Source organism: Balaenoptera borealis (genome assembly GCF_965194805.1).
Source record: "Balaenoptera borealis genome assembly, chromosome: 14".
Taxonomy (NCBI): domain Eukaryota; kingdom Metazoa; phylum Chordata; class Mammalia; order Artiodactyla; family Balaenopteridae; genus Balaenoptera; species Balaenoptera borealis.
The window spans coordinates 64,588,242-64,610,525 of NC_138875.1; the positions used below are offsets into that span (position 1 = coordinate 64,588,242).

General features: G+C 59.4%; 3 protein-coding genes across 5 annotated transcripts in view; 2 read left to right on the forward strand and 1 right to left on the reverse strand.

The window, feature by feature from the left end:
* The window catches only part of DGCR2 (DiGeorge syndrome critical region gene 2), a 71,220-nt gene extending 62,444 nt beyond the window's left edge, over positions 1–8,776 (forward strand). For 2 of the 3 annotated variants that reach the window (XM_082354019.1, XM_082354017.1), the window contains 3 exons: positions 3,699–3,869; positions 4,571–4,807; positions 6,077–8,776. In XM_082354019.1, the coding sequence (XP_082210145.1) occupies positions 3,699–3,869; positions 4,571–4,807; positions 6,077–6,333 (665 nt within the window). In that variant the 3' untranslated portion in view covers positions 6,334–8,776. The remainder of the gene's footprint in view (positions 1–3,698; positions 3,870–4,570; positions 4,808–6,076) is intronic. The other variant, XM_082354018.1, reaches the window with a different exon arrangement.
* A 112-nt stretch (positions 8,777–8,888) lies between these two features.
* Positions 8,889–12,739, forward strand: LOC309610769 (carbonic anhydrase 15-like). The gene is given in 11 exon segments (XM_082354023.1): positions 8,889–9,631; positions 9,886–9,921; positions 10,437–10,469; positions 10,472–10,606; positions 11,250–11,362; positions 11,364–11,408; positions 11,509–11,601; positions 11,940–11,970; positions 11,973–12,005; positions 12,090–12,256; positions 12,354–12,739. Coding segments are annotated over 11 exon segments (963 nt in total). The 5' UTR covers positions 8,889–9,564; the 3' UTR covers positions 12,564–12,739.
* Positions 12,740–12,841: 102 nt separating this feature from the next.
* On the reverse strand, positions 12,842–22,106 carry FAM246C (family with sequence similarity 246 member C). The gene is made up of 2 exons (XM_082354021.1): positions 17,921–22,106; positions 12,842–16,336 (listed from the first exon to the last, which is right to left on the reverse strand). The coding sequence occupies exon 2, from the start codon at positions 14,436–14,438 to the stop codon at positions 13,770–13,772; it is 669 nt and encodes a 222-aa protein (XP_082210147.1). The 5' UTR covers positions 14,439–16,336; positions 17,921–22,106; the 3' UTR covers positions 12,842–13,769.
* Between the last annotated feature and the right edge of the window lie 178 nt (positions 22,107–22,284).

Here is a 22,284-nt window from a genome sequence, read left to right on the forward strand (position 1 = left end):
GAAATTTTTAAGAAAAGTACCATTTATAGTAGCACCAAAAACCATGAAATACTTAGGTACAAATCTTACAAAATATGCACACCGTCTGTATGCTACAAATCGTTAAGACACTGATGAAAGAAATCAAGGGCATAAATAAAAGGAAAGGTATACCATGTTCATGGATCAGAAGACTCAATATCACTAAGAGGTTAATTCTCCCCAAATTATCTATAGATTCTGTACAGCACCAACCAAAATTCCAGCAGAGTTTTTTATATACATTAACAAGCTGATTCTAAAATTCATGTGGAAAGGCAAAGGAATTAGAATAGCCAAACCAGTTTTTAAAAATTAGAACAAAGTTGGAGGATTCATGACACCAGATATAAAACTTACTATATAGTCATAGTAAGCAAAACAGAGTGATTTTTTAGCAAAAGAATGGACACATAGATCAGTGGAACAGAATAGAGAGTCTAGAAATAGTCTACACTTATGTGGTCAACTGCTGTTTAGCCAAGGTACAAAGACAATTCAATGAAGAAAGGATAGTCTTTCAACAAATGGAGCTGGAACAATTGGACATCCATAAGCAAAACAAAAAAATTAACCTTACACTACACTTCTTGCAAAATGGTCATACACCTATGTAAAACTTTAAATTATAAAATTTCTAGAAGAAAACATATGTTCTTTTATTTTTAATTTTTATTGGGGTATAGTTGATTTACAATGTTTTAGTTTCAGGTATACAGCAAAGTGAATCAGTTAGACATATACGTATATCCACTCTTTTTTTAGATTCTTTTCCCATATAGGCCATTACAGAGTACTGAGTAGAGTTCCCTGTGCTACACAGTAGGGTCTTATTAGTTATCTATTTTATATATAGAGTAGTGTGTATATGTCAATCCCAACCTCCCAATTTATCCCTCCCCCCCAACATATGTTCTTTTAAAATTAAGCCTTTTAAAAGAAAACAGGAGAAAAATCTTTGTGACCTTGGGATACGCAACATTTTTAGATCAAAAGCATGGTCCACAAAAGAAACATTGATAAATTAGACTTCATCAAAATTGAAAACTTCTGCTCATTGAAAGACCCTTAAAGAAATGAAAAGATAAACCACCAACAGAGAAACACAAATCGGACAAAGGTCTTGTATTCAGAGTATTTAAAGAACTCTTAAAACTCAGTAAGAAAACAAACCACCCTGTTAAAAAATGGGCAGAGGCTCACTTGACCAGAGCAGATGCACGAAGTCAGCCAAGCACCTGAAAAGATGTTCAACGGTCATTCGGCTCATTCAGGAATCAAATGGACGCTGAGCAACGGCCTTTCCTTCCGTCCTGCGCTGGTGCCCGGGCTTGGGGCCGAGAGGTGAAGTGCTGGCCATGCACCAGCCGGTAGCAGAGCCTGCATCAGGGACCAGGCACCCGCCTCCGATTCCTGCTGAGCTTCGGCTCCACCTGCTTCCTCTGCAGAGACTGGATGCTGTTGTTGGCACCGAGCCCGGTGGGGCACCAAGCTCCTGGTGGTGGCCTGGGGAGGCCTGGGCAGGCTCAGGCATCAGACCAAGGGTCAGGCCAGCGACCTCCGGGGCCCCTTCCATTCAGCAGTGTCTGCCGCAGCAGGATGTGTCTTCTGTCGGGGCCCAGGGCTGGCCAGGGACCTGCAGCCTGGACCACAGCAGGCAGCCCCACCTGGCACTGTCCGGACCCCATGGAGGGACCTGCCATGTTGGGGGCCCCCGGGGGCCCCTGGCTGGCCTCTGACCCCTGGGACAGTACTCTTTTCTTCATGTCTGACTGCTGGTGCCTCTTCCTGGTGAGTACCATGGATGATGGGGACCTTGGCCATGTCCTTGGGCTTATTTTAGGACTGAGCAGGAATTAGTCATTGCAGAGGCCCGCTGCTTTAGGTAACCCCCCACCCTGGGGTCTCTGAGCTGGCCGCCAGTTAACAGACATGTCAACAGCCCCCTGGGCTGACAGACCTCCTCCCGGACGGGGATGAAATGTTCCCTTGAGACCGGCATCAGAACAGCAGCTAATTGGTGAGAGGATGTTTCCTTTCACACATTTACTCCAGTGTTGTCAGCAGTAAATGCAGCTTTGGGGGAAGCTTTCTGGCCCCATGGGAGGAGGGCCAGTGTGAGCCTGGCCATCCAATTGGCACCTGTGTTGGCTGTGAAGTGTCTCCTCAGGGCTGGCGGTTGGGGACTTGCCCATGTGGCTGTTGCAGAGGTGGGAGTGGACACAGAGGCTCCCATGGCTCAGGTCACTCCTGCCCCGTGAAGCTCCCTGGCTTCCACGCTGCGTCTGGAGGCAGGTGTTCCCAGATCCCCCGGGTTCCGATTCTGTGACTCGGCAGAAGTGGCAACCTCACGCAAGCGAGAGCCCTGGGAATGCCCGACACCGTTCTCTCCCTCTCTGCCTCGCACCAGCACCTCTCCTAGCAGCTCCCAACAAGCCTGGTGTGCGCCGGGCAGGGCAGGTCAGACCCTGAGCTAGTGGCTAGCGGGATGTTGAGTTGCATCCCCGGCCTCTGCCCACCAGGTGCCAGAAGTGCCTCCCCCGCCTGCTGTTGGGGACCACCAAAGGTATCACCAGAAGCTGCCAGTGTCCCCGGGAGTGCAGAGTCACCCTGGTGAGGCCCCTGGACACGTGCGGTCAGAGGCACGGGGCCCTTAGCAGAGCACCCTGCAGCTGCGGCCTCCACAAGCAGAGGACTTTGGGACGCTTGGCTGGCGGGGCGGGGTTGGTGCTCACCATAGAGCTGCTGCCCAGGCCCTAGGCCCCCACCGCCCCTGCCCAAGACATCCGGGTGGAGGCCTGACTCTGGCCCCCCGAGGAAGCTGCTGCAGGACCCTGGGCCTCCACCACGGAGCTGGCCCAGAGCAGGCCCTGCCCAGCCTTACTCGGGCGGGCGCTATGACCCGATGGGGAGAGGAGCGTGAGTTGCGGGGGGGGGAGGTTCCCGTGTGAAGACTTCCTCCCTGGGTGCCCCCTCTCCATCCTGCGAGACCGTGAGTGCGCAGTCGAGTCCCTGGTGGTGGCCCTCAGGCTCCCCACCCACAGAGAGGGCGGACAGGAGGGTGGGCGTGGGGAGGTCAGGAATCAGAACAGCCAACGCATGTATGTTTAGCTGAATCACTGTGTTGTACACCTGAAACTAACACAACATTGTTAATCAACTGTACTCCAATATAAAATAAAAAGGTAAAAAAAATGAATCAGAACAGACACTGACAGGGCTGAGGGTAGACAGGGGCTGTAAACAGGGACTTTGGGGTCCAGAGGAAGCTGCACCTGCATCCTCTCCTGATCACCTGTGGGGTCCAGGTGACCCCAGCCTCCACATGTGAGCACTGCTGGGTGTAGGGGCGGGGCAGAGAGCTCTGGGCCCCCCGTAGGACTGAAGCCAAGCTCTGAACTCAGGCCACTGACACAGCCCTGCTGACCTCAGCTCCCCTGCATCAGGGAGGACCTGGGTGCTGCGGCCGGATGCGCAGTCCTGCTTAGCACCCCGTCCAGCCCCGAGTGGCTTCCGGGGCTCAACCCCAGCGATGGGGGCAGGTGGGGAATGGGGTGGGGACAGAGCCTTCAGGAGGGGCTGAGGTCGGACTGCGGCGTCCTGGTGGCTGTGTGCGGGGCCTGGTGCTGGAGGGGCAGGAGGTACACTGCCTGGGGGGCAAACCCCCCTCCTGAGAGCAGCTCTCCCCGTCCGCACAGACGGCAGCAGCCTGCTGGACTCCATGGCCAGCGGGATGCGTCTGATTGTGAGCTGCGTGTCCTCCTTCCTCATCCTGTCGCTGCTGCTCTTCATGGTCCATCGGCTGCGCCAGAGGCGCCGGGAGCGCATTGAGTCCCTGATTGGAGCAAACCGTGAGTGCCCAGCCCTGCCGCCCACAGCGGCTCAGCCGCGGTCCCAGGGCAGGGAGGAGGAAGACAGGGCTGCCCGGCAGCTGTGCCCTGCCCGCTCCTGCTCCCACTCCCGGGCTGAGCCACACGAGTGTGGTGGGAGGGGCGCCAGCCCTGGCCCCCCAGGGTGTGTGGGCACCTGCCGGGGCAGCCTGCCCAGTAAAGACCTTGGACACCCGTGGCTGGTGGCAGCTTAGGGAGCATGGCCCACCCTCCTCAGCCCACGTTCTCTGCCACAGCCAGTGCCTGCGTAGAGTTTCTGAGATTCCCCCTTGTCTCAGTGAGCAAGCCAGGAGGCTTCCCAGCCCCTGTGGGGAGGCGGGCTGAGGATCATGGTGATGAGAGACCACAGCTGCTGTGTTAGGGCCCCAGGGCCTCCGAGGGCACATGTGTCAGGTCTGAAGGCCCCACGTCACGGTGCGCCCTCCTGGAGATGGAGCTGCAGGGTGGGCAGCACGCCGAGGCCGTCGCGGGTCAGGCCCAGATGCTCTGAGAGCCCAGTTTCCGCGGGCCGGAGCTGTTGGGTGGGGCTCCCAGTGTGGATGGCAGGTAGCAGCTGGACACAGGCGTGTGACTGTCGGAGTGTGTGGTGCCCTGGGCCTGGACGTGGCAGGTCCAGCCCAGGAGTGACGGCTCCGTGCTTGTTTCTCTCTCCGACTGCCCAGTGCACCACTTCAACCTTGGCCGAAGGATCCCTGGCTTTGATTATGGCCCAGATGGGTTTGGCACGGGCCTCACACCGCTGCACCTCTCCGACGATGGGGAAGGCGGTACTTTCCATTTCCATGACCCTCCCCCTCCCTACACCGCGTACAAGTACCCGGACATCGACCAACCCGATGACCCGCCGCCACCCTACGAGGCCTCCATCAACCCGGACAGCATGTTCTACGACCCTGCAGGTGACCCCCAGGGCAAGGGAGCCGTGGGTCACAACCAGCCGGCATGCGGGCCAAGGCCCTGTGGCCCCCCAACTTCTGCCCAACCTTCTGCTTTCGCTTTGGTTTTCCCTTTAAGATGGTCCCACCGTCTGGGGTGGGCACACTCTTCCCAGGGTTGCAGATGGCCACTGGCAGTGGTCTCCCTGCCCCTGCCTCCCTCCCGGGAACTCCTGTTAGTGAGCAGCCCTCGGGGCCCCCTCAGCAGGGCCCTGTGGGGAGCGGGGTGCCCGGACGCTGGGCTGTCAGGCATGGTGCACGTGTGGTGAGCTGAGGAGACACCCCCTCGGCATGCCCTCCTGTCCAGCGGTCACTTAGTCTGTTGTTCATCTGATACTGTGGAAAATCATTCCTCACAGGCAAAGCAGAAAGAACAGCAGGTGTCCTGCCCATGGCCCGACCTGTCCCTGTCCCTGGTGTGCACGCAGGTGTCCCATCCCGATTCCCTGTGTGTTAAACACACATGCACACATGTAACACAGCAGGCTGGGCTTTGCAAGGCTGGCACTGCTGTGTTCTTGGTCTGTTCCATCAGTTAGTCCCGTCCTTTGTGGTCTGCACAGGCAGGAAAGCCTTGGATTTGACCTCTGTCCTTGGGACACTTGATTGTCACAATATGCTATCCAGGGGGCCAGGGTGGGTAGGACGAGGGGTGCTTCTGGGGGAGCAAGTCCCAGATGCCTCCGTAGACCAGGCTGCAGGGGAGCAAATGCTCCCCGGGGCAGGACGGCAGGACTGCTGGGCCGGGGGTGTTGGCCAGGGGAACGGCGGTGCTGGGTCCTTGAGCCCTGAGCTTTCAGAGAGCATCTGCGGGAATAAGGAGGGGCTGCCACCAGGTCTCCCTCAGACCAGGGTGTTCTGCAGACCCCAGACAGTTGGCTGGGCTGCCTGCTCTGGCCCATCTCCCGCACTTGCCCCCGTGTTCCAGCCCATGTGTAACACATGTGAGCCCTGCCTGGACCCCCAGAGTCTGAGAGGGTTTCCCCCTCCCCTCCCTTTGATCTGCTGACTCAGTCAAAGCGTGTCCCCTACGCACACATCATGCTTTGCTCACGGCTGTACCCCTGCTCCAGCCCCACGCAGCCCACTGCATGGCAAAGGTACGGGGTGAGCACGGTGGAGCCCTGTGGGGCAGGCTGTCCCCTGCCCGGTGGTGTTGGTGGGAGCAGGCAAGCAGGAAGAGCATACCCTGAGCCGGGACCACCCCCTGCTGACCCCCATCTCCTCCCACAGATGATGACGCCTTTGAGCCAGCAGAGGCCGCCCCACCGACCACAGGGGATGGTGGTGGTGAGGGTGCAGCACCCCGGCGCCTGGAGCAGCCCCTGCCCACCCCCAGGGCCTCTCTGGCCGAACTGGAAGACTCAGCCGACAGCAGCAGTGTCCTCCTCGTGCCCCCTGACCCTGCCCAGAGTGGCAGTGCCCTGGCCACAGAGGCGCTGCCGGGGGGCGGCCGCCACAGCCGAAGTTCCCTCAATACCGTGGTGTAGAGGACGGCGGGCCCGCAGCCCAAATGGGCAGGGAGCACCTGTTTGCTATCGAGAAAAACGCTGATCCCCTTGGGAGACTTGAGGGGCCCTTGAGTGAGCCTGGACCCAGCTGCACAGCTGCACCCCTGACGGCGGGCACACAGACACTGCGCCAGCCCCCAGAGCGCCAGCACCTGCCCGAGGGTCCTTGGGGGCTTCAAACACACGCGTAGCTTTGGGTCACTTTTTCTTTTTAAACGGCAGAAGGATGACAGAGTTCATGAGACCACACGTGTCAGGAGCAGGGAACAAAGGAGGCGCCATACGATCTAGCGGGGCTGGACACTCCAGCTCTGGTGGGCTTGCTTGCTGCCACTCGCCCTCCAGAGGAGCCCGGGCTGCCGTGCGCGCCTTGCCAGCCGCCACTCAAGAAGGCGTGCCCGGGTGGCGGGTGTCTAAGGACTGTCAGTGCAGTCGAGACAGATGGCCTTGGAGGTTGTTGCCACAAGGGCTGCTCTGGGGGTGGTCCCCCAGGTCCAGTTGTGAACATCCCGCTGTGGGGGCTGGGGGCTGGCCTGGTGCCCGAGGCCCTGAGGAGGACAGCTGGGAAGGAGGCTGGACTCTGTACTGTCTTTCCAGCTGGGCTCCGTGAAGCCCAGTTCCACACCAGGAGGCCTGGGCCCCACCCCAACCATTTTCTCCCCAGCATCGCAATGCGTGGCCCACCCTGGGCAGCTCTGGGGTCGGGCTGGGGCCTTTAGCCATGCATGAGTGTCCTGGCCCTGGATCCGCCACCGGGGCTGGCTCCTGCCTGCTACCCTCTGGAGCCCCCACTCCTGCTGAATTTGCCCCTGGGCCTGGCCTGCCCCCACCCCACCTTGTTTGTGCCATAAGGGTTGTGTCTTTAGGGGGAGGGATGGCTGAAATTCACATCCTGGGCTGTCCACCTCCCGGAAGTCCACTTGCTGCCCACCACCACCACCCCTGGAGCCACGTGCCCGGTGGCCACATGCCACCTTCCTGTCCCCAGCAGCAAGGTGCTGGGTGTCCTACCCTGGGGGGCCTTTGACTGAGGGTCACTGTTGCCTGTTTCTGGGCAGTGGTCTTGTCTCCTGACACGGGGTTTTAGCATTTCTGAGGTTTGGAGGTTAAGCGGGTTTTGTGCGATTTTTAGCACATTCATATCTTTTCTATGTTGAATGTCTGGATCTTTTCTTTGTTGTGTGCATGTGTATCTGTGTGCGTATGTGTGTGTATGTGTCTAAGTGTTTGCAGGTGGTGGCGGTACAGGGGGACTCAGGCCTGGGGCCCCCATTTCCAGGGCCAGCCATGGCGTGCTGGGCGGCCCCGAGGCGTGGCCCTCAGCTGAGAGCAGAGAGCCCTTCCCTGGCCCCTCGCGCCCTCCCAGACCAGCAGTGAGTGGGGGATGACTTGAAGTGGGTGCTCTGTGGTGACAGGCCTCGCTGGCACAGTCTATTTCTGGACACATTCTCAGAGTCTCTCATTGGGGACCGTTTTGTTCTTCCCTGGGCAGCATGAGCTTCTCAAGTTGCCCACAGACCGGGGCTCGGCCCACAGGAGCCAGAGTGCTGCAGGCAGCCCCACACGGGCAGGCTGCGTGCCGAGCAGGCCTGCACTCCCCCTGCCAAGGGCTGGGACTGGAGACTGGCTGCACTGGCTGCTGAAGACAAAGCAGAAAGCGTGTCCTGCCTCCACTGTGTTCTGGGCACAGAGCAGCTGTCACAGGCCTTGTTGGTGCTAGGTGAGGGTCCTGAGCACTCCTGCTTTGGAGTGGGCTCCCCCGTGGAGCCCCAGAGGGGCCTGGCCCCAACAGCTTAGGGTCCCTCCCAGCCCCCATGTCTCTGGCCCAGGCCTCAGACCCGTGTGTACAGGGCAGGGTGGCTGGCACTAGATGTGTGGGACTGGGGACTTCCTTGGGGACTGAAGGACTGCTGGGCCAGTTGGGCGTGTGGGAGTCACTAAGGAGGTGGCCTGAAGCAGGTCGTGGGGGCCACAGAGGGGGGCCTGCTTCTGGACAGGCCAGGGCTCTGGGGTTGCTCAGCCCACGTGCAGCACTGCTTCAGGCTTTGCCTGCTGCCCGCAGTGTCCCCAGGAGCTAGTGCCCCAGGGGCTGAGCTCCAGTGGGGGTGGGGGTGGGGGAGCAAGGGGAGAGGTGGGGTCGGCCTTCTGCCTAGGCCCACCATCGTGAGATCTGGTTGTGCTCCGTGGTCAGACGAATCCCGACCAGCCCTGGCTGAGAGTCTTGTGCTCCTGTGAGAGCTGCTGACCTGCTTGGTGGGGGTGGGTGTCTATATGCCATTGTCTCAAGGCCTGTTTATGTTTTCCTTTCACTAAGGGTTTTTAGTTTGGGTTTATTTTGGTTGGGTTGGCAACTAATTCTTTTCTTAAGATGCTGTGAGAACCATTTCATCCGAATGCCAAATAAATTTGTGTTCTGGAAGAAGTGTGGTCCGTCCTCGGTGCGGCCCCAGCTGGAGCAGGAGGCTCCAGCCAAGTTGGGGCCGAGGGACAGGTGCAGAGGTGGCTGCGTGGAGGAGTTGGGCCACCTCTGGAAGCCAGGGCAGGCGTGGGGTTCTGAGATACCTATCCCTTCCGTTCTCTGACCGTGGTCTTTTCAATAATTTCTCAGTTCCTGATGTGAGGAAAGAGGGCGCCCAGGGGACTCAGCCTCGGGTGGGTCCTCGCGCTGGCCGGGCAAGGGGTTGGTTTAGGAAAGGCACTGGTGAGGCCCCTGGGGGCTTGGGGAGGCGGCCCTCGGGCCTGAACACCTGCGGGGCGGCGGGCGGTCCGGTCAGCACCGCGGACAGCGCCTTGGGGGGTTCGGGGCGCGGCCCTCGCGCTTGGGAAGGCGCGCCCGCCGAGCGCATTCCGGTGCGTCGTCTTCTCTCTTGGCTACTCGCGGGGCGGGGCTCCTGGTCTCCAGCCTCCATTTCCTCATCTGTAAATGGGCATAGTAATAGCATCCCCCCACCCAGGAATAGTTGGGGGGTGGGGGTTCCGTGAAAGCGTGCAGCTTGGGTCGACGCCGGAGTTTGTGGCTGGCAGCCGTCCCCGCCCCGGGATCGAGTGCCTGGCGAGCTCCAGCTGTCTCCCCACTGGAGGCGCCGCCCCTCCGACCCTCCCCGCGTCTGGAGCCCCCAGGACTCAGCCACGCCCCTAACACCCCGCTGGTAAATTCACCGCCCTCGCTGGCTTCCTCGGCCCGCGTCCTCCGCCACTTACTGCAGCACCATGCGGTCCCCAGACTTGGCGCTCGCCTTCCTCGCCGTGCCGCTGGTGGTGCGCGCCGACTCGGAGGGTGAGCACAGGACCCTGCCTTTCTGCTCTGCCCTACCCTCCCCGGACGCTCCCTCTTCTCCGCTTTAGGCCCTGCCCCTAGTTGGGGGGGGGCGTCTTTTGGGGAGGAGAGGTTGGAATTGGGGCGACAGGAGAATAGGGTCTGCCTGGCATCCACTGGCCAAAGCCCTGTGCTCCCACCCTTGGACCCCGGCTGGGATGGCGCTCAGGGCCCAGATGGCCTGCGTCAGCCCAGTCCCCTCCCACCGTCTGCAGGTGCCTGGTGCTATGACTCCCAGGACGCAAAGTGTGGTGAGGACAGACTGTTGTGTGAGGCTGTGTGGCATTGGTCTGTGTCCTGTGTCCACTGCACTTCTGTGGTCTCTGCGGGTTTTCTGTCTGTAGTCCTGGGTCGCAGCGATTGGGAGCCCACAGCGTGTGGACTGTCCCCCTGTGTGTGTGTCCGGGTCTGTGGCTGCTGTGCTCTCCAGTCCTGCTGTGTGTGCCAAGCTGCTCACATCAGGTGGGACCCATAAGCGTGCCGTGTGGCCAGCCCACATGTGAGCAGGTCGTGGAGGTCCCCAAAGTTGGCATGTGACTGGGTGCCAGGAGGCTTTCCCAGGCCCCTTCCCTGTGGAGCAGCTGCCTGTAGGGGCTGTACCTGTGATGGTGTTGCAAACACTATGGCCAGGCCAGGTTTGGGGGGGTGGCAGTTGTGACCCTTCAGGTGGGGGCTCTTCCCTGGGTGTGTGTGGAGGGAGGAGGAGGGCCACCTTTGTGCACCCCCATGTCTCAGCCCCCCTAGAGACCTAGACCTGTTCCCCCAGGCCCCACCCACTGGAAGGAGATGGCCCCAGCCTGTGGGGCCCAGGCCAGTCCCCCATCAACATCGACCTTCACCGGGTCCAGTGGGACCCCACCCTTGGACCTTTCATCTTCCAAGGCTATGACTCAGCACCTCCAGGCCCGTGGACCCTGGAGAATGATGGTCATGCAGGTCAGCACCCTGGGTCAGGCCCCCCCTCCCCCAGACAAGGACAGCAACCCCCTGCACAAGGATCAGGATCCCCACACAGGAGATGAGACACCCTACAGAGACCAAGGACTCCCCACAAGGGTCAGGAACCCCTACAGATGGGTTAAGAGCTTCTACATAAGGATGGGAATGCCCCCACAGGAATCAAAATCTCCATAAATGGCACAGGAAGCTCCACACACAGTGGTCAAGACATCCCCCAATGGAGGTCTGGAACCCCCACATAGAGGTGCCAGGAACCCCCTACCAGTAGCAATCAGCCATTGTCCCCGAGGACCAGAAGTCAGGGCGTACCCAGAGGTCAGAACTTACGGAGTCACCACAACCCCCAACAATCCCATAGCTGAGGTGGATCAGGACCCCCGCCACGGGAGGCCGCCTTCTCCCCTCCGTGCAGGGTCGGGGGTTTCCACTGCAGTCTGTGGAGCCCCACCTGGCCAGCCAGCAGAGGGGCCTGGACACCCAGAGTGTCGTAGTTCCAAAGAGGCCCAGCCGGGGGGCAGACTGGCCTGAGGGGGTACCTTTGCTCGCACCTTGTGCCCTAATGGCACGAGGGCAGCTGAGTGCGGGAAAGAGAGGGTGTCATTTGTTCCCTCCCCCTCAGTGCTCTGCACGGACACTGGTCCACAGAGCCTGCTGGAGATGCAGGGCGCCAGGCTGCCACCACCAGCGTACCGTGCCCTGCAGCTGCACTTCCACTGGCGGGGGCCCGGGGTGAGCAGGCTCAGAGCACAGCCTGGACGGGCAGCACCACCCCATGGAGGTGGGCCTGGTCTTGGGGAGGGGTGGCGGGAGTGCCCCATGGAGGCCAGGGCAGCCTGGTGGGAGTAGCTGGCTACCTCCCATAGTCTGTGTCTCCCCAGATGCACGTGGTCCATATGAACACCCGGTACCAGAGCATAGGGGAGGCCCGAGGTCACCCTGATGGTCTGGCAGTGCTGGCCGTGCTCTTGACGGTGAGGGAGGGGCCGTGTGCCTCCTGGCAGGGAGGGGGGCTGCTGTGTGACAGCCTGCTTTCAAGAAAGGGGGTCCATGGGGGTCTGTAGAGGGGGCAGGTGGCCTGTGTAATCTTGGGTGGGCATTGGGGCCCCTAGAGGCTTTATAGGATGACCGGGTTCTGTGAGGGGGTGTGGCCAGTGAGAAGTCATGGACCTGCAGGGTCAGTGGGGGTGGCCCTCCCCCCAGCAAACCCCCTTCACCTGTCTTCCCACTTAGTCTCCCCTACACCTCCCTCAGTGTTCCCCCCTTTTAAGACCCCCGCTCGAGCCCCTCTCACTTGGAGCCCCCTTCCCAGGATCAGGACTCTGAGAACGCCAACTTTTCGGCCGTCTGTCGGGCCTGAAGAATGTGTCTGCGCACGGTGAGGGGCGCGGTTCCCCGCGGCGGGGGCGGGGCGGCCGGACACCGGGAGGTTGGTTCCAACCCGCCGCCGTCTCTCTCCCAGGGGCCTCCGTGAACCTGGCGTCCACCTTCCCGCTGGCCTCGCTGCTGCTGGGCGCCTCTGGCCTCTCGCGCTTCTACCGCTACGCGGGGTCGCTGACCACGCGGTGCTGCGAGCCCGTGGTGCTCTGGACGGTCTTCGAGGACGCGGTCCCCATCGGGCGCGCGCAGGTACAACCCCCGCCCCTCCCCGCCCCCCCCACCCCGAGCCAACCCGCCCCGCACTCCCGTGCGCCGCGCCTTGACCGCCTCCGCCCCACACCCTCAGGTGGCCCAGTTCCGGATCGTGGCCCAGGCCGGCCCCCCCCACCCCGCTGGCTCCCGCCCCGCGCCGCTCACGGAGGACTTACGGCCGCAGCAGCCTCTCGGCTTACGCAAGGTTGTAGCTTTCCCCAGCGCCTCGGTCCGCGCGGCAGCCCCCACCCCGGCCCGAGGGCGCGGGGCTCTCCTGGGCCTGGGGCTCAGCCTGTGGCTCTGACAGGGGCCCTAGGATGTAGACACGACCACCTTCCCGCAATAAACGACTCACAGAGTGACCTTGGCCCCCTGTGGCTGGGGGGAGGGGGGCGGCCTGGGCGCACCGCAGCTCCCACGGAGGCCTCCTGTGCCACCCTTCCCGACCCCACCACAGCCAGTCAGACCCCATCCAGAACCCCAGACCTCCCCAGATCCCTCTCGGGGAGAAGGCACCCCCACTCCCATCCTACACGTTATGCCTGAATCCCCCGATGAGACAGAAGGAGAAACTCCACCTGCTAAAGCCTAAGATTACTATTTTATTTTACAAACGAGCTGGCTGACCACCCCAGACACTGTGTGGTTTAGTGATGCCTCCAGCTGCCATTTCCCAGAGGCCAGGAGGTGAGAAGCTGCTGGATCCCAGCTCTGCAGCACAGAGTGGTGGGTCCTGATGACAGGGACAGTGAGTGAAGGGCTGTCTGTACCAGGTGAGACCCGACCCAGGCGACACTCCGGGAAGGTGGGCTGTGGAGTCTGATGTAGGTTGACACTGGAGAGACACTGCTGTCGGGTGACTGCCTGCGGTGAGGCTACTTAAGGTAAGTGGCCTCCGTGTCACTGTCAAAGCAAAGCTGAGAGTCCAGGGGGCGCTGACCAGATGCGCTGTGTCCAGGCAACGCTGTCCAGTAGAGGGTGAGCCCGACTGTCAGGAGAGTGAAGCTGGCTAGAGTTAGGCTGGTGTCCAGGGCCCACGGTAGAATGTGCTCGTACATCCGAGTGACACTGTCCTGAGTGAACCTGTGTCCAGGTGACAGTGTCCCAGCAGCCCACGTGTCCCCGGTGTCTGTCACTTGGTGTGTAGGTCACACTCTCCACCCCATTGCATGAAGGCCCGGCCTCCTCCCTGAAACCCTTCAAGAAAATACACTTGCAACCACCTCCCCCAGACAGAGGAGACCTTGGGCTCTCCCGCTGCGCTCACTCCGGGAGGCTGACATACCCCTGGCCCGACCCTTACCCCCGCCCGGACTCCGGCTCCAGCTGCGCAGAGCCGGCCGCACTCCCCAGCCCCTTCCGATACCAGAGCGCTAGCCGGCGGCGTCGGAGGACCCTTCTCGCTCCAAGCCACGCTCCACGAGCCACCTGGCCGGTCCCAGGTAGCAAAGCCCCGCGGCGGGCGGCGGCGGCGCGCCAGGCCCTCGCCCCGGGCTCCCTCTCTCTGCGCTTAATCCCCGCCGCCCTGCGGGGCCCCGGGCGGGGTCTTCTTGAGGTTCTTCCGGGCCGGGGCCCGGCTCGCGCCGCCGTCGGCCGGGCTGTCCGAGGCGTTGTCGGTGGGCCTCGCGCCCGCAGCCAGGGCATTCACGGTGCCCAGCGCCCGCAGCAGGGCCGGGCCGCGAGGAACGCGGGGCTCGCGGGGAGCGGGTGGCGGAAGCGGCAGCAGCGCGCGCAGGGCGTCCAGCTGGGCCCGCAGCTCCGCGCGCAGCGCCTCCAGCCCCGCGCCCAGCTCGGCGCGCACGGCCGCCAGGCCCTCCTGCAGCTGCCGCTCGCTCACCTCCAAGACGCCCGCCGGGTAGGTGGCCCCGCCGCGCGGCTCCCCGCACACGGAGCACACGGAGCCGCGGCTGCGCGCCTCCTCGGGCTTCCCGGCCCCCGCCGCGGCCCCCGCGCGCTCCACCAGCCGTGGCAGCCGGGGCGCGTCGGCCCGCGCCGCCGCCTCAGCCCGGAGCTGGCACCGCGGGCGCGCCAGGCGGCCTGGGGCGCGGGCTTCGTTGGGGCTCGGCCTGTGGGGCTGCGGCCCGGGGTCCGGCCGGCGGCCCACCGCGCGCCGCAGCGCCTCACTGGCACCGTACGCGCTGCGCGCCTGGGCCCACGGGCGCCGGGGCTCTGCCGCCATCCGCGCCGCCGCCGCCTCCACCGCCACCGCCGCCTCCAGAGCCCGGCCGGGCCGGAGCCCCAGCCCGTAGCCTAGCGATCAATGGGGCCCGGGAGACGCTCCGTGGAGAGGGCCTCCGGGACGGCTGTGGGAACGACCAAGGCCTCGGGGAATCTGGCCTGGGGCCCGCGGAACCCCGGCAGGGCAGAAACCTTGGCGAATGGGGCCCCGGGGAACCGGGGGAACGACGCCAAAGGCTTGAGTGTGCAGGACTTGCCCGCGGTGCTGCGCTGTCAGTGGGTCCCAACAAGGGGCTTGAACAGGCTTCTGGGCAGAGGTGATGGGGACATGGAAGCGCCCAACCCCAAGTGGGGAACCGAGCTCACATACTCTGCTCGAAGCCACAGTCCCCATCACAGTCAGGGGAAGGCAGGTGTAGTCACGGCCTGAAGCCCTCCTCACTGGCTGGGGCCACCTCCTCCCATACCACAGTCCAGGCTGCTATCTCTGCACTGCTCCCCTACAGCCCACACACAACATGCACTTCTGCCCCTGAATTCAAGATCCCTATTGCTCTCTGCTGGGCCCCTGCCTTCAGGAGGCTGCTGGAGGTCCAGCCCATCCCTCGCTGCTGTGTGCACTGACCCTGTCCTCTTCCTCCTCTAACCCAGTGACCGTCTTCACCCCCTAAGCCTTTGCCTAGGCTGTTTGTCTGGCCTGGAATGTGCCCCCTGCTCCCCCCTCGCCTGGCTGCTCCCACTCATCCCACTTCTCCAGGGCAGCCTTCCTTGACCATCTCACCCCCTACCAGGGAACTCAGGCCCCTCCCCCACAGCACCCTCGCAATCATGATTAAATGGCTCTGTTCTCTGTCCACCTCCATCCACAGTAGGATCCTGAGTACGGGCCCAGTGGTGCTGAGCGGGCTGGATGTTGGATGAAGTCCTTGGGTGAATGAATCTGGGGCTGAGAGTCCCGAGTGGGGCCACCCCACCCCTGGCCAGCTGTGCACCTCCTTTGCCTGGCATTCAAGGCCCTCATGGCCATCCCTGCTGGCTTTCCTGTCCCTCCCACTTTACCACTGCACCCCATTCATTCTCACCCTGGTGCCTTGGCACATGCACTGCTGCCCGTGCCCATCACCGGGCCGTGGGCAGTGTGCTGTGGGCCTCTCTGGAAGGCAGTATCCCCTGCCAACATGTTGTGCTCACGGCACCCAAGGGGCTAGTTAGGACTCTGGATGCCCTGGGGCCTCCCCAGCAAATTGTGGGGAGGGAGGGCCTGGCATGGATCCAGGCTGGGCTGGGAGGGCAGATGGCAAGACAGCCACTGGAGCCTGTGTCCCCAGGGCCCACCGGGGCCTACCCTCTCTGCAGCTCTGTGCCTACGTGTGCGTGTGTGTGTGAGATTGGGGGGTGCCGTCGACCCTGTTCTTGGGCAGCCTTGGCCCCAGGCCACTGTGAAGAGGCCTGGATCCCCTCGGTTCATTCATTCATTGGAGCCTGTCGCTCTGGAAGGTGCAGGGAGAGGGGAGAATTTGGTGCTCTGTCAACCCCTCTGACCCTCCATTCCTGCTGAGTCACCTGGCCCCTCAGGACCTCCAGCCTGTGGCTCTGCTGCTCCCTAGAGCCTTGTTAACCGTACCCACCACCACCCTCCCCTCCATAATTAAAGTACGACTGACACAAGAGCCCTGGATTCCTCCCCAGGCCTGCTGGAGCCCGGCTGTGTGACCCGAGGGCTCTGCCCTCTCTGAGGCTTACCTGTGAAATGCAGGAGGCCCTCAGGTCCCCAGGAGGGGACAGCAGGGAGGCCAAGAGAGTGGGAGCGGGTGTGGGAGGGACTCCAGATTTGCCGACCAGCAGTTAGGGATGTGAGAGCCAGGAGGGCCTAGAGTGGGCTGCCCAGGCAGCCTGGGCCTGGGGAAGACAGAGGCCGAAGGAGGGGGTGTGATAGGAGCAAAGACAGACTGGGAGGGGAGGCCCTGGGGACCCCATGGGTCCTGAGGGGTGTTGCAGATGTGTTGGTTGGGGCGAACAGGCAGGGGTGGTCAGCACGACTCTGATCCCCAGAGGTCAAATTCAGTGAGCATCAGGAAGCAAGTTGTGGTGACCCTGGCCCCATGTTCATCAGTGGAGAGGCCAGGGCGCAGGTGAGGCCTGCAGTGCGGAGCCAGGTTGGAGTGCCCTGGCCGGAGCTGGCTGGTCAGAGCCAAGTGGCTGTTGTCCCTTCAGGGGACAGAGCTGCTGGGTGGGGGGCTGCACACAGGCCTGCTTTCCAGGTCCTCCCGGAAGTTCCTCACAGCCCTGAAGCCAGCCTGCCAGGGGGCTCCCTGCATGGGGGCGCTGACAGGCCCAGCTACTCCCCAATCCCGTCCCGCTCTGTGTGCCAGGGGCAAGGCCAGCCGTGTCTGTGGGAAGCCACCGACCCACCCGGGCTGTCCCCGGCCGGGCTCTGTGCCTTCAGGCCAGCCCCCCCACCAGACAAGGTGGGCGAGTAGCTGCTCATTAACTCAGGGAGGAGAGACCGCCCTGGGCTCAGCCTCTGCCCAGAGAAGGGGGTGGTCACTCCCTGTGACTTCCCTGTGGTCACCCTTGCACTCTGTTGCAATTAAACCCTGGCAGCCACCTAGGCGGGAGGTTTTCTTTCCCAGAGCCTGAGGGCAGTCGGGAGCCAAGAGGGCATTGCATGTTGGAGGAGCTCTGGTGGCCTTGGGGGGGCGGCTAGGGAGCAGCCATGCGACTGTAGCCCACAGTCCTCAGGGGAGCATCTGGTAATGCAGGTCCCCAGGTCCCCAACCACACGAGGTAGGGGGAGTGTGGGTGCTGAGGGCACAGAGGTGTTTGTCTTCTGCAGTTGAAGGCCCACCAGGTTCTTGGCAAAGTGGGGGACGTGGCGAGGCAGGTGGCGGTCCTGAAGCCGGCAGGATCTGAGGGCCTGTGTTGGGGGGTGGGGCACACCAGGCAAGGGCCCAAGGGGGACAGGACCTCCGTGCAGGCCACCCACCGGGTGGGATGGGGGTTAGTTTTGGAGCTGGTCCTGGAAGGGGTGGTGTGGCCCGGGGCTCTAGGGTAGGGGCTGTGCTCTCCATCTGGCCAGACTGGCTGGGCCTTTGGAGGGTGAGCAAGCCATCTTGGCAGGGGCCTGGACCGCGGGCTCTGGGCTCTAGGGAAGGGAAGGCTATGGTGCCCTTCAACCCCCAGAGTGCAGGCCATGTTGTGGGACCTCGGTGGACTAAGCCGGCAGGTCTGGCTCAAGCCATCGCTCAGCACAGTTCTGGGCAGCTTCATCCTGCCTCACGGGCCACTGGTGGTCCCTGTGGCCTCGCCTGTCTCTCCCCACCCCACCCCCACCCCTGTCAGAGCCCAAGACGAGTCTCTGCTGGCCAGGAGACGGTGAGGGCGCAGAGGCGACAGAGGCAGGAGGGCGTGCAGCGGCCAGGGGAGGCCTGAGGCCTGAGGTCCCTCCTTAAAAGACAGGGTCAGAGAGGGGAAGTGACTCACTCTGGATCCTAGTGCTGGAACGGGGCTTCCTGTGGGCGCTGGACTCGGGCACACCTTGCCCCTGAACACCCCCTGCCCACCAGGCCCTGGAACTGTGCCGTGGCCTCCTGGTGGCTCTAGCTACCCAGGCATTCCCTGGGAACTGTTCTGGGTCAGGTGGCTCTGTGGGGGGCAACTCATTACCCGGTATTGACCTTGCCTGACCTCAGTAATGAGTTCATTACCTGGTAATGGCTTTGTTTGCCTGGTCCTGGCGTCAGCAGCCTGGAGTAGCTCTGACCAGTCTGGGCTGGGCCCCTCGCCCCCCACCTGCCCCAGGTGGGGCATCAGGCATGCCAGCATCTGTGTGTGCCCTGAGGGCCCAGCCTCGGCTCTCAATGGGACAAGCTCCCCAACCTTGGGCAGCTGAGGCCAGTCACCACTCTGCATCACCCTTCCACCCACAGATGGGGCAGAGCAGGGAGGGCTGCCGCAGACGGGCACGCTGCCCATGCAGGGGTCCTCGGGGTCCCCCTTCTCTTGCCAGCTGAGCCGGGGTCTCCATTCGACTGACCCCTGGGATGGACCTCGTCTCATCATTCCTGGGGGATGGGGCTGGGCCCCATCAGGAGCCCCTCCACCTCCCTGTAGCCAAAGGTCACCTCTCTGTCCTCATCTTTGATCTCTTAGCAGCACTGACAGAGCTGGCTGTGCCCTTCCACTTACACCCTCCCGGCCACCCCAGACCCTGGCGCTTCTTGCTGCTGCACTGGCCCCCCAGACAGAGTCACCATACCCCCACTGGCCTCACTTCTCCAGTCCTTGGCTTTGGCCCTGACCCTCTCAGGCAAGCCTGTTAAACCTACGTCTGGGGACTTCCCTGGTGGCACAGTGGTTAAGAATCCGCCTGGCAACACAGGGGACACGGGTTTGATCCCTGGTCTGGGAAGATCCCACATGCGGCGGAGCAGCTAAGCCCATGTGCCACAGCTACTGAGCTCTAGAGCCCGTGAGCCACAACTACTGAGCCCGTGTGCCACAACTACTGAAGCCCACACACCTAGAGCCCGTGCTCCGCAACAAGAAGCCACTGCAATGAGAAGCACACACACCACAACGAAGAGTAGCCCCTGCTCGCTGCAACTAGAGAAAGCTGGTGCAGCAACAAGGACCCAATGCAGCCATAAATAAATAAATAAATGTTCCTGTGAGGGAGGAGTCAAGATGGCAGTGTGGGAAGACGCAGAGTTAGCATCTCCCCACAACTAGGGTGCCTGCCGGGCGCTGGTGGGGGACTCTGACCCCCAAGGAGACGAGAGGAACCCCAAAGTGAACCGGTAGGACGTAAGTGGAGGCCAGGCAAGATCAGCGCCCCTGAGGCTGGAGAAATCAGGAGAGGCAGGCGGGAGGGGCCCTGAGGGAGGAGCAGGAGAGGAGCAGAGGGCGTTAACCCCACCCATTTGGGCATGGGGAGCCTGCCGAGCTCCCAGGCTGGTCCCCTGCCCTCCAAGCCCCCTCCAGGCTGCGTGGGTCCTTGGGGGCATAGGAGGGAGGCCAGGGAGATCAGGAGAGGCAGGCAGGAGGGGCCCTGCAGGAGGAGCAGGAGAGGAATGGAGGGTGATTGCCCCGCCCACTTGAGTCCAGGAAGCCTGCTGGGCTCCCAGGTGAGGTCCCAGGCTCTCTGGGACCTAGGTGGGGGGCACCCTGGGCCCCTTCTGTTCCTTGAGCCTAAGTCCCACCCTCCACAGCCCCCAGGGCCTTTTCCAGCCTTGTGAGTACTGAGCATTGGCCCTGCCCACCACCCAAACCTCACCCTTGCTTAGGCCCCACTCTGCACATCCAAGGCCTTTCCTCCCCACCCCCCACTTTTTCTTTTTCCTTTCCCTCCTCCTCTTTTTTACTATTGTGGTACTGATGTACCTTCCAGTTGTTGATTCATCTGTTTTTTAATTTTTACATTCTTTCTAACATATCTGTTAGTTTCCTTTTCTAATTTTATTTTTTACTTTGTTATTTTTCTTTTTTTTTTGCCACCCCATTGGGCTTGCAGGATCTTGATTCACGAGCCCAGGGTTGGGGGGATGCTCCTGCAGTGGGAGATCCGAGTCCAAACCACTGGACTAACAGAGAACCTAAGACCCCAGGGAATATTCATTTGAGTGAGGTCTCACGGGGTTCCTCATCTCAGCACCAAGACCCAGCTCTACCCAATAGCCTACAAACTCCAGTGTTGGAAGCCTTAGGCCAAACAACCAGTAAGACAGGAACACAATCCCACTCATTAAAAAAAAGAAAAAAATTAGATGGCAAAAAATATGTCACAGATGAAGGAGCAAGATAAAAACCTACAAGATCAAATAAATGAAGAGGAAATAGGCAATCTACCTGAAAAAGAATTCAGAGTAATGATAGTAAAGATGATCCAGAATCTCAGAAATAGAATGGAAACACAGATTGAGAAAATACAAGAAATGTTTACCAAAGATCTAGAAGAACTAAAGAACAAACAAACAGAGATGAACAACACAATAACTGAAATGAAAACTACACTAGACGGAATCAATAACAGAATAACTGAGGCAGAAGAACGAATAAGTGAACTGGAAGACAAAATGGTGGAAATAACTGCTGAGAAACAGAATAAAGAAAAAAGAATGAAAAGAGTTGAAGACAATCTCAGAGACGTCTGGGACAACACTAAATGTACCAACATTCGAATTATCAGGTTCCCAGAAGAAGAAGAGAAAAAGAAAGGGTCTGAGAAAATACTTGAAGAGATTATAGTGGAAAACTTCCCTAACATGGGAAAGGAAATAGTCACCCAAGTCCAGGAAGCACAGAGAGTTCCATACAGGATAAATCCTAGGAAAAACACACCAGGACACATATTATTCAAACTAACAAAAATTAAATTCAAAGAAAAAATATTAAAAGCAGCAAGGGAAAAACAAAAAATAACATACAAAGGAAGCCCCATAAGGTTATCAGCTGATTTTTCAGTGGAAACTCGGCAGGCCAGAAGGGAGTGGCAGGATATACTTAAAGTGATGAAAGAGAAAAATCTACAACCAAGATTACTCTACCCAGCAAGGATCTCATTCAGATTCGATGGAGAAGTCAAAAGCTTTTCAGACAAACAAAAGCTAAGAGAATTCAGCACCACCAAACCAGCTTTACAACAAATGCTAAAGGAACTTCTCTAAGCAGGAAACACAAGAGAAGAAGAAGACCCACAAAAACAAACCCAAAACAATAAAGAAAATGGTAATAGGAACATACATATTGATAATAACCTTGAATGTAAATGGGTTAAATGCCCCAACCAAAAGACACAGACTGGCTGAATGGATACAAAAACAAGACCCATATATATGCTGTCTACAAGAGACCCACTTCAGACCTAGGGACACATACAGACTGAAAGTGAAGGGATGGAAAAAGATATTCCACGCAAATGGAAGTCAAAAGAAAGCTGGAGTAGCAATACTCATATCAGATAAAATAGACTTTAAAAGAAAGACTGTTACAAGAGATAAGGAGGGACACTACATAATGATAAAAGGACCAATCCAAGAAGAAGATATAACAATTATAAATGTTTATGCACCCAACATAGGAGCACCCCAATACATAAGGCAAATGCTAACAGCCATGAAAGGAGAAATCAACAGTAACACAGAAATAGCAGGGGACTTTAACACCCCACTTACACCAATGGACAGATCATCCAAACAGAAAATAAATAAGGAAACACAAGCTTTAAATGACACAATAGACCAGATAGATCTAATTGATATTTATAGAACATTCCACCCAAAAGTAGCAGAATACACTTTCCTCTCAATTGCACATGGAACATTCTCCAGGATAGATCATATCTTGGGTCACAAATCAAGCCTCGGAAAATTTAAGAAAATTGAAATCGTATCAAGCATCTTTTCTGACCACAATGCTACGAGATTGGAAATCAATTACAGGAAAAAAACTGTAAAAAAACACAAATACATGGAGGCTAAGCAATGTGCTACTAAATAACCAAGAGATCACTGAAGAAATCAAAGAAGAAATTTTAAAAAAACAGAAACAAATGACAATGAAAACACAATGACCCAAAACCTATGGGACACAGCAAAAGCAGTTCCAAGAGGGAAGTTTATAACAATTCAATCTCACCTCAAGAAACAAGAAAAATCTCAGGGCTTCCCTGGTGGCGAATATATAGGTGTCCCTATACCACAAAGCTACAATAATCAAGTCAGTATGGTACTGGTGCAAAAACAGAAATATAGATCAATGGTACAGGATAGAATGCCCAGAGATAAACCCACTCACATATGGGCGCCTAATTTACGACAAAGGAGGCAAGAACATACAATGGAGAAAAA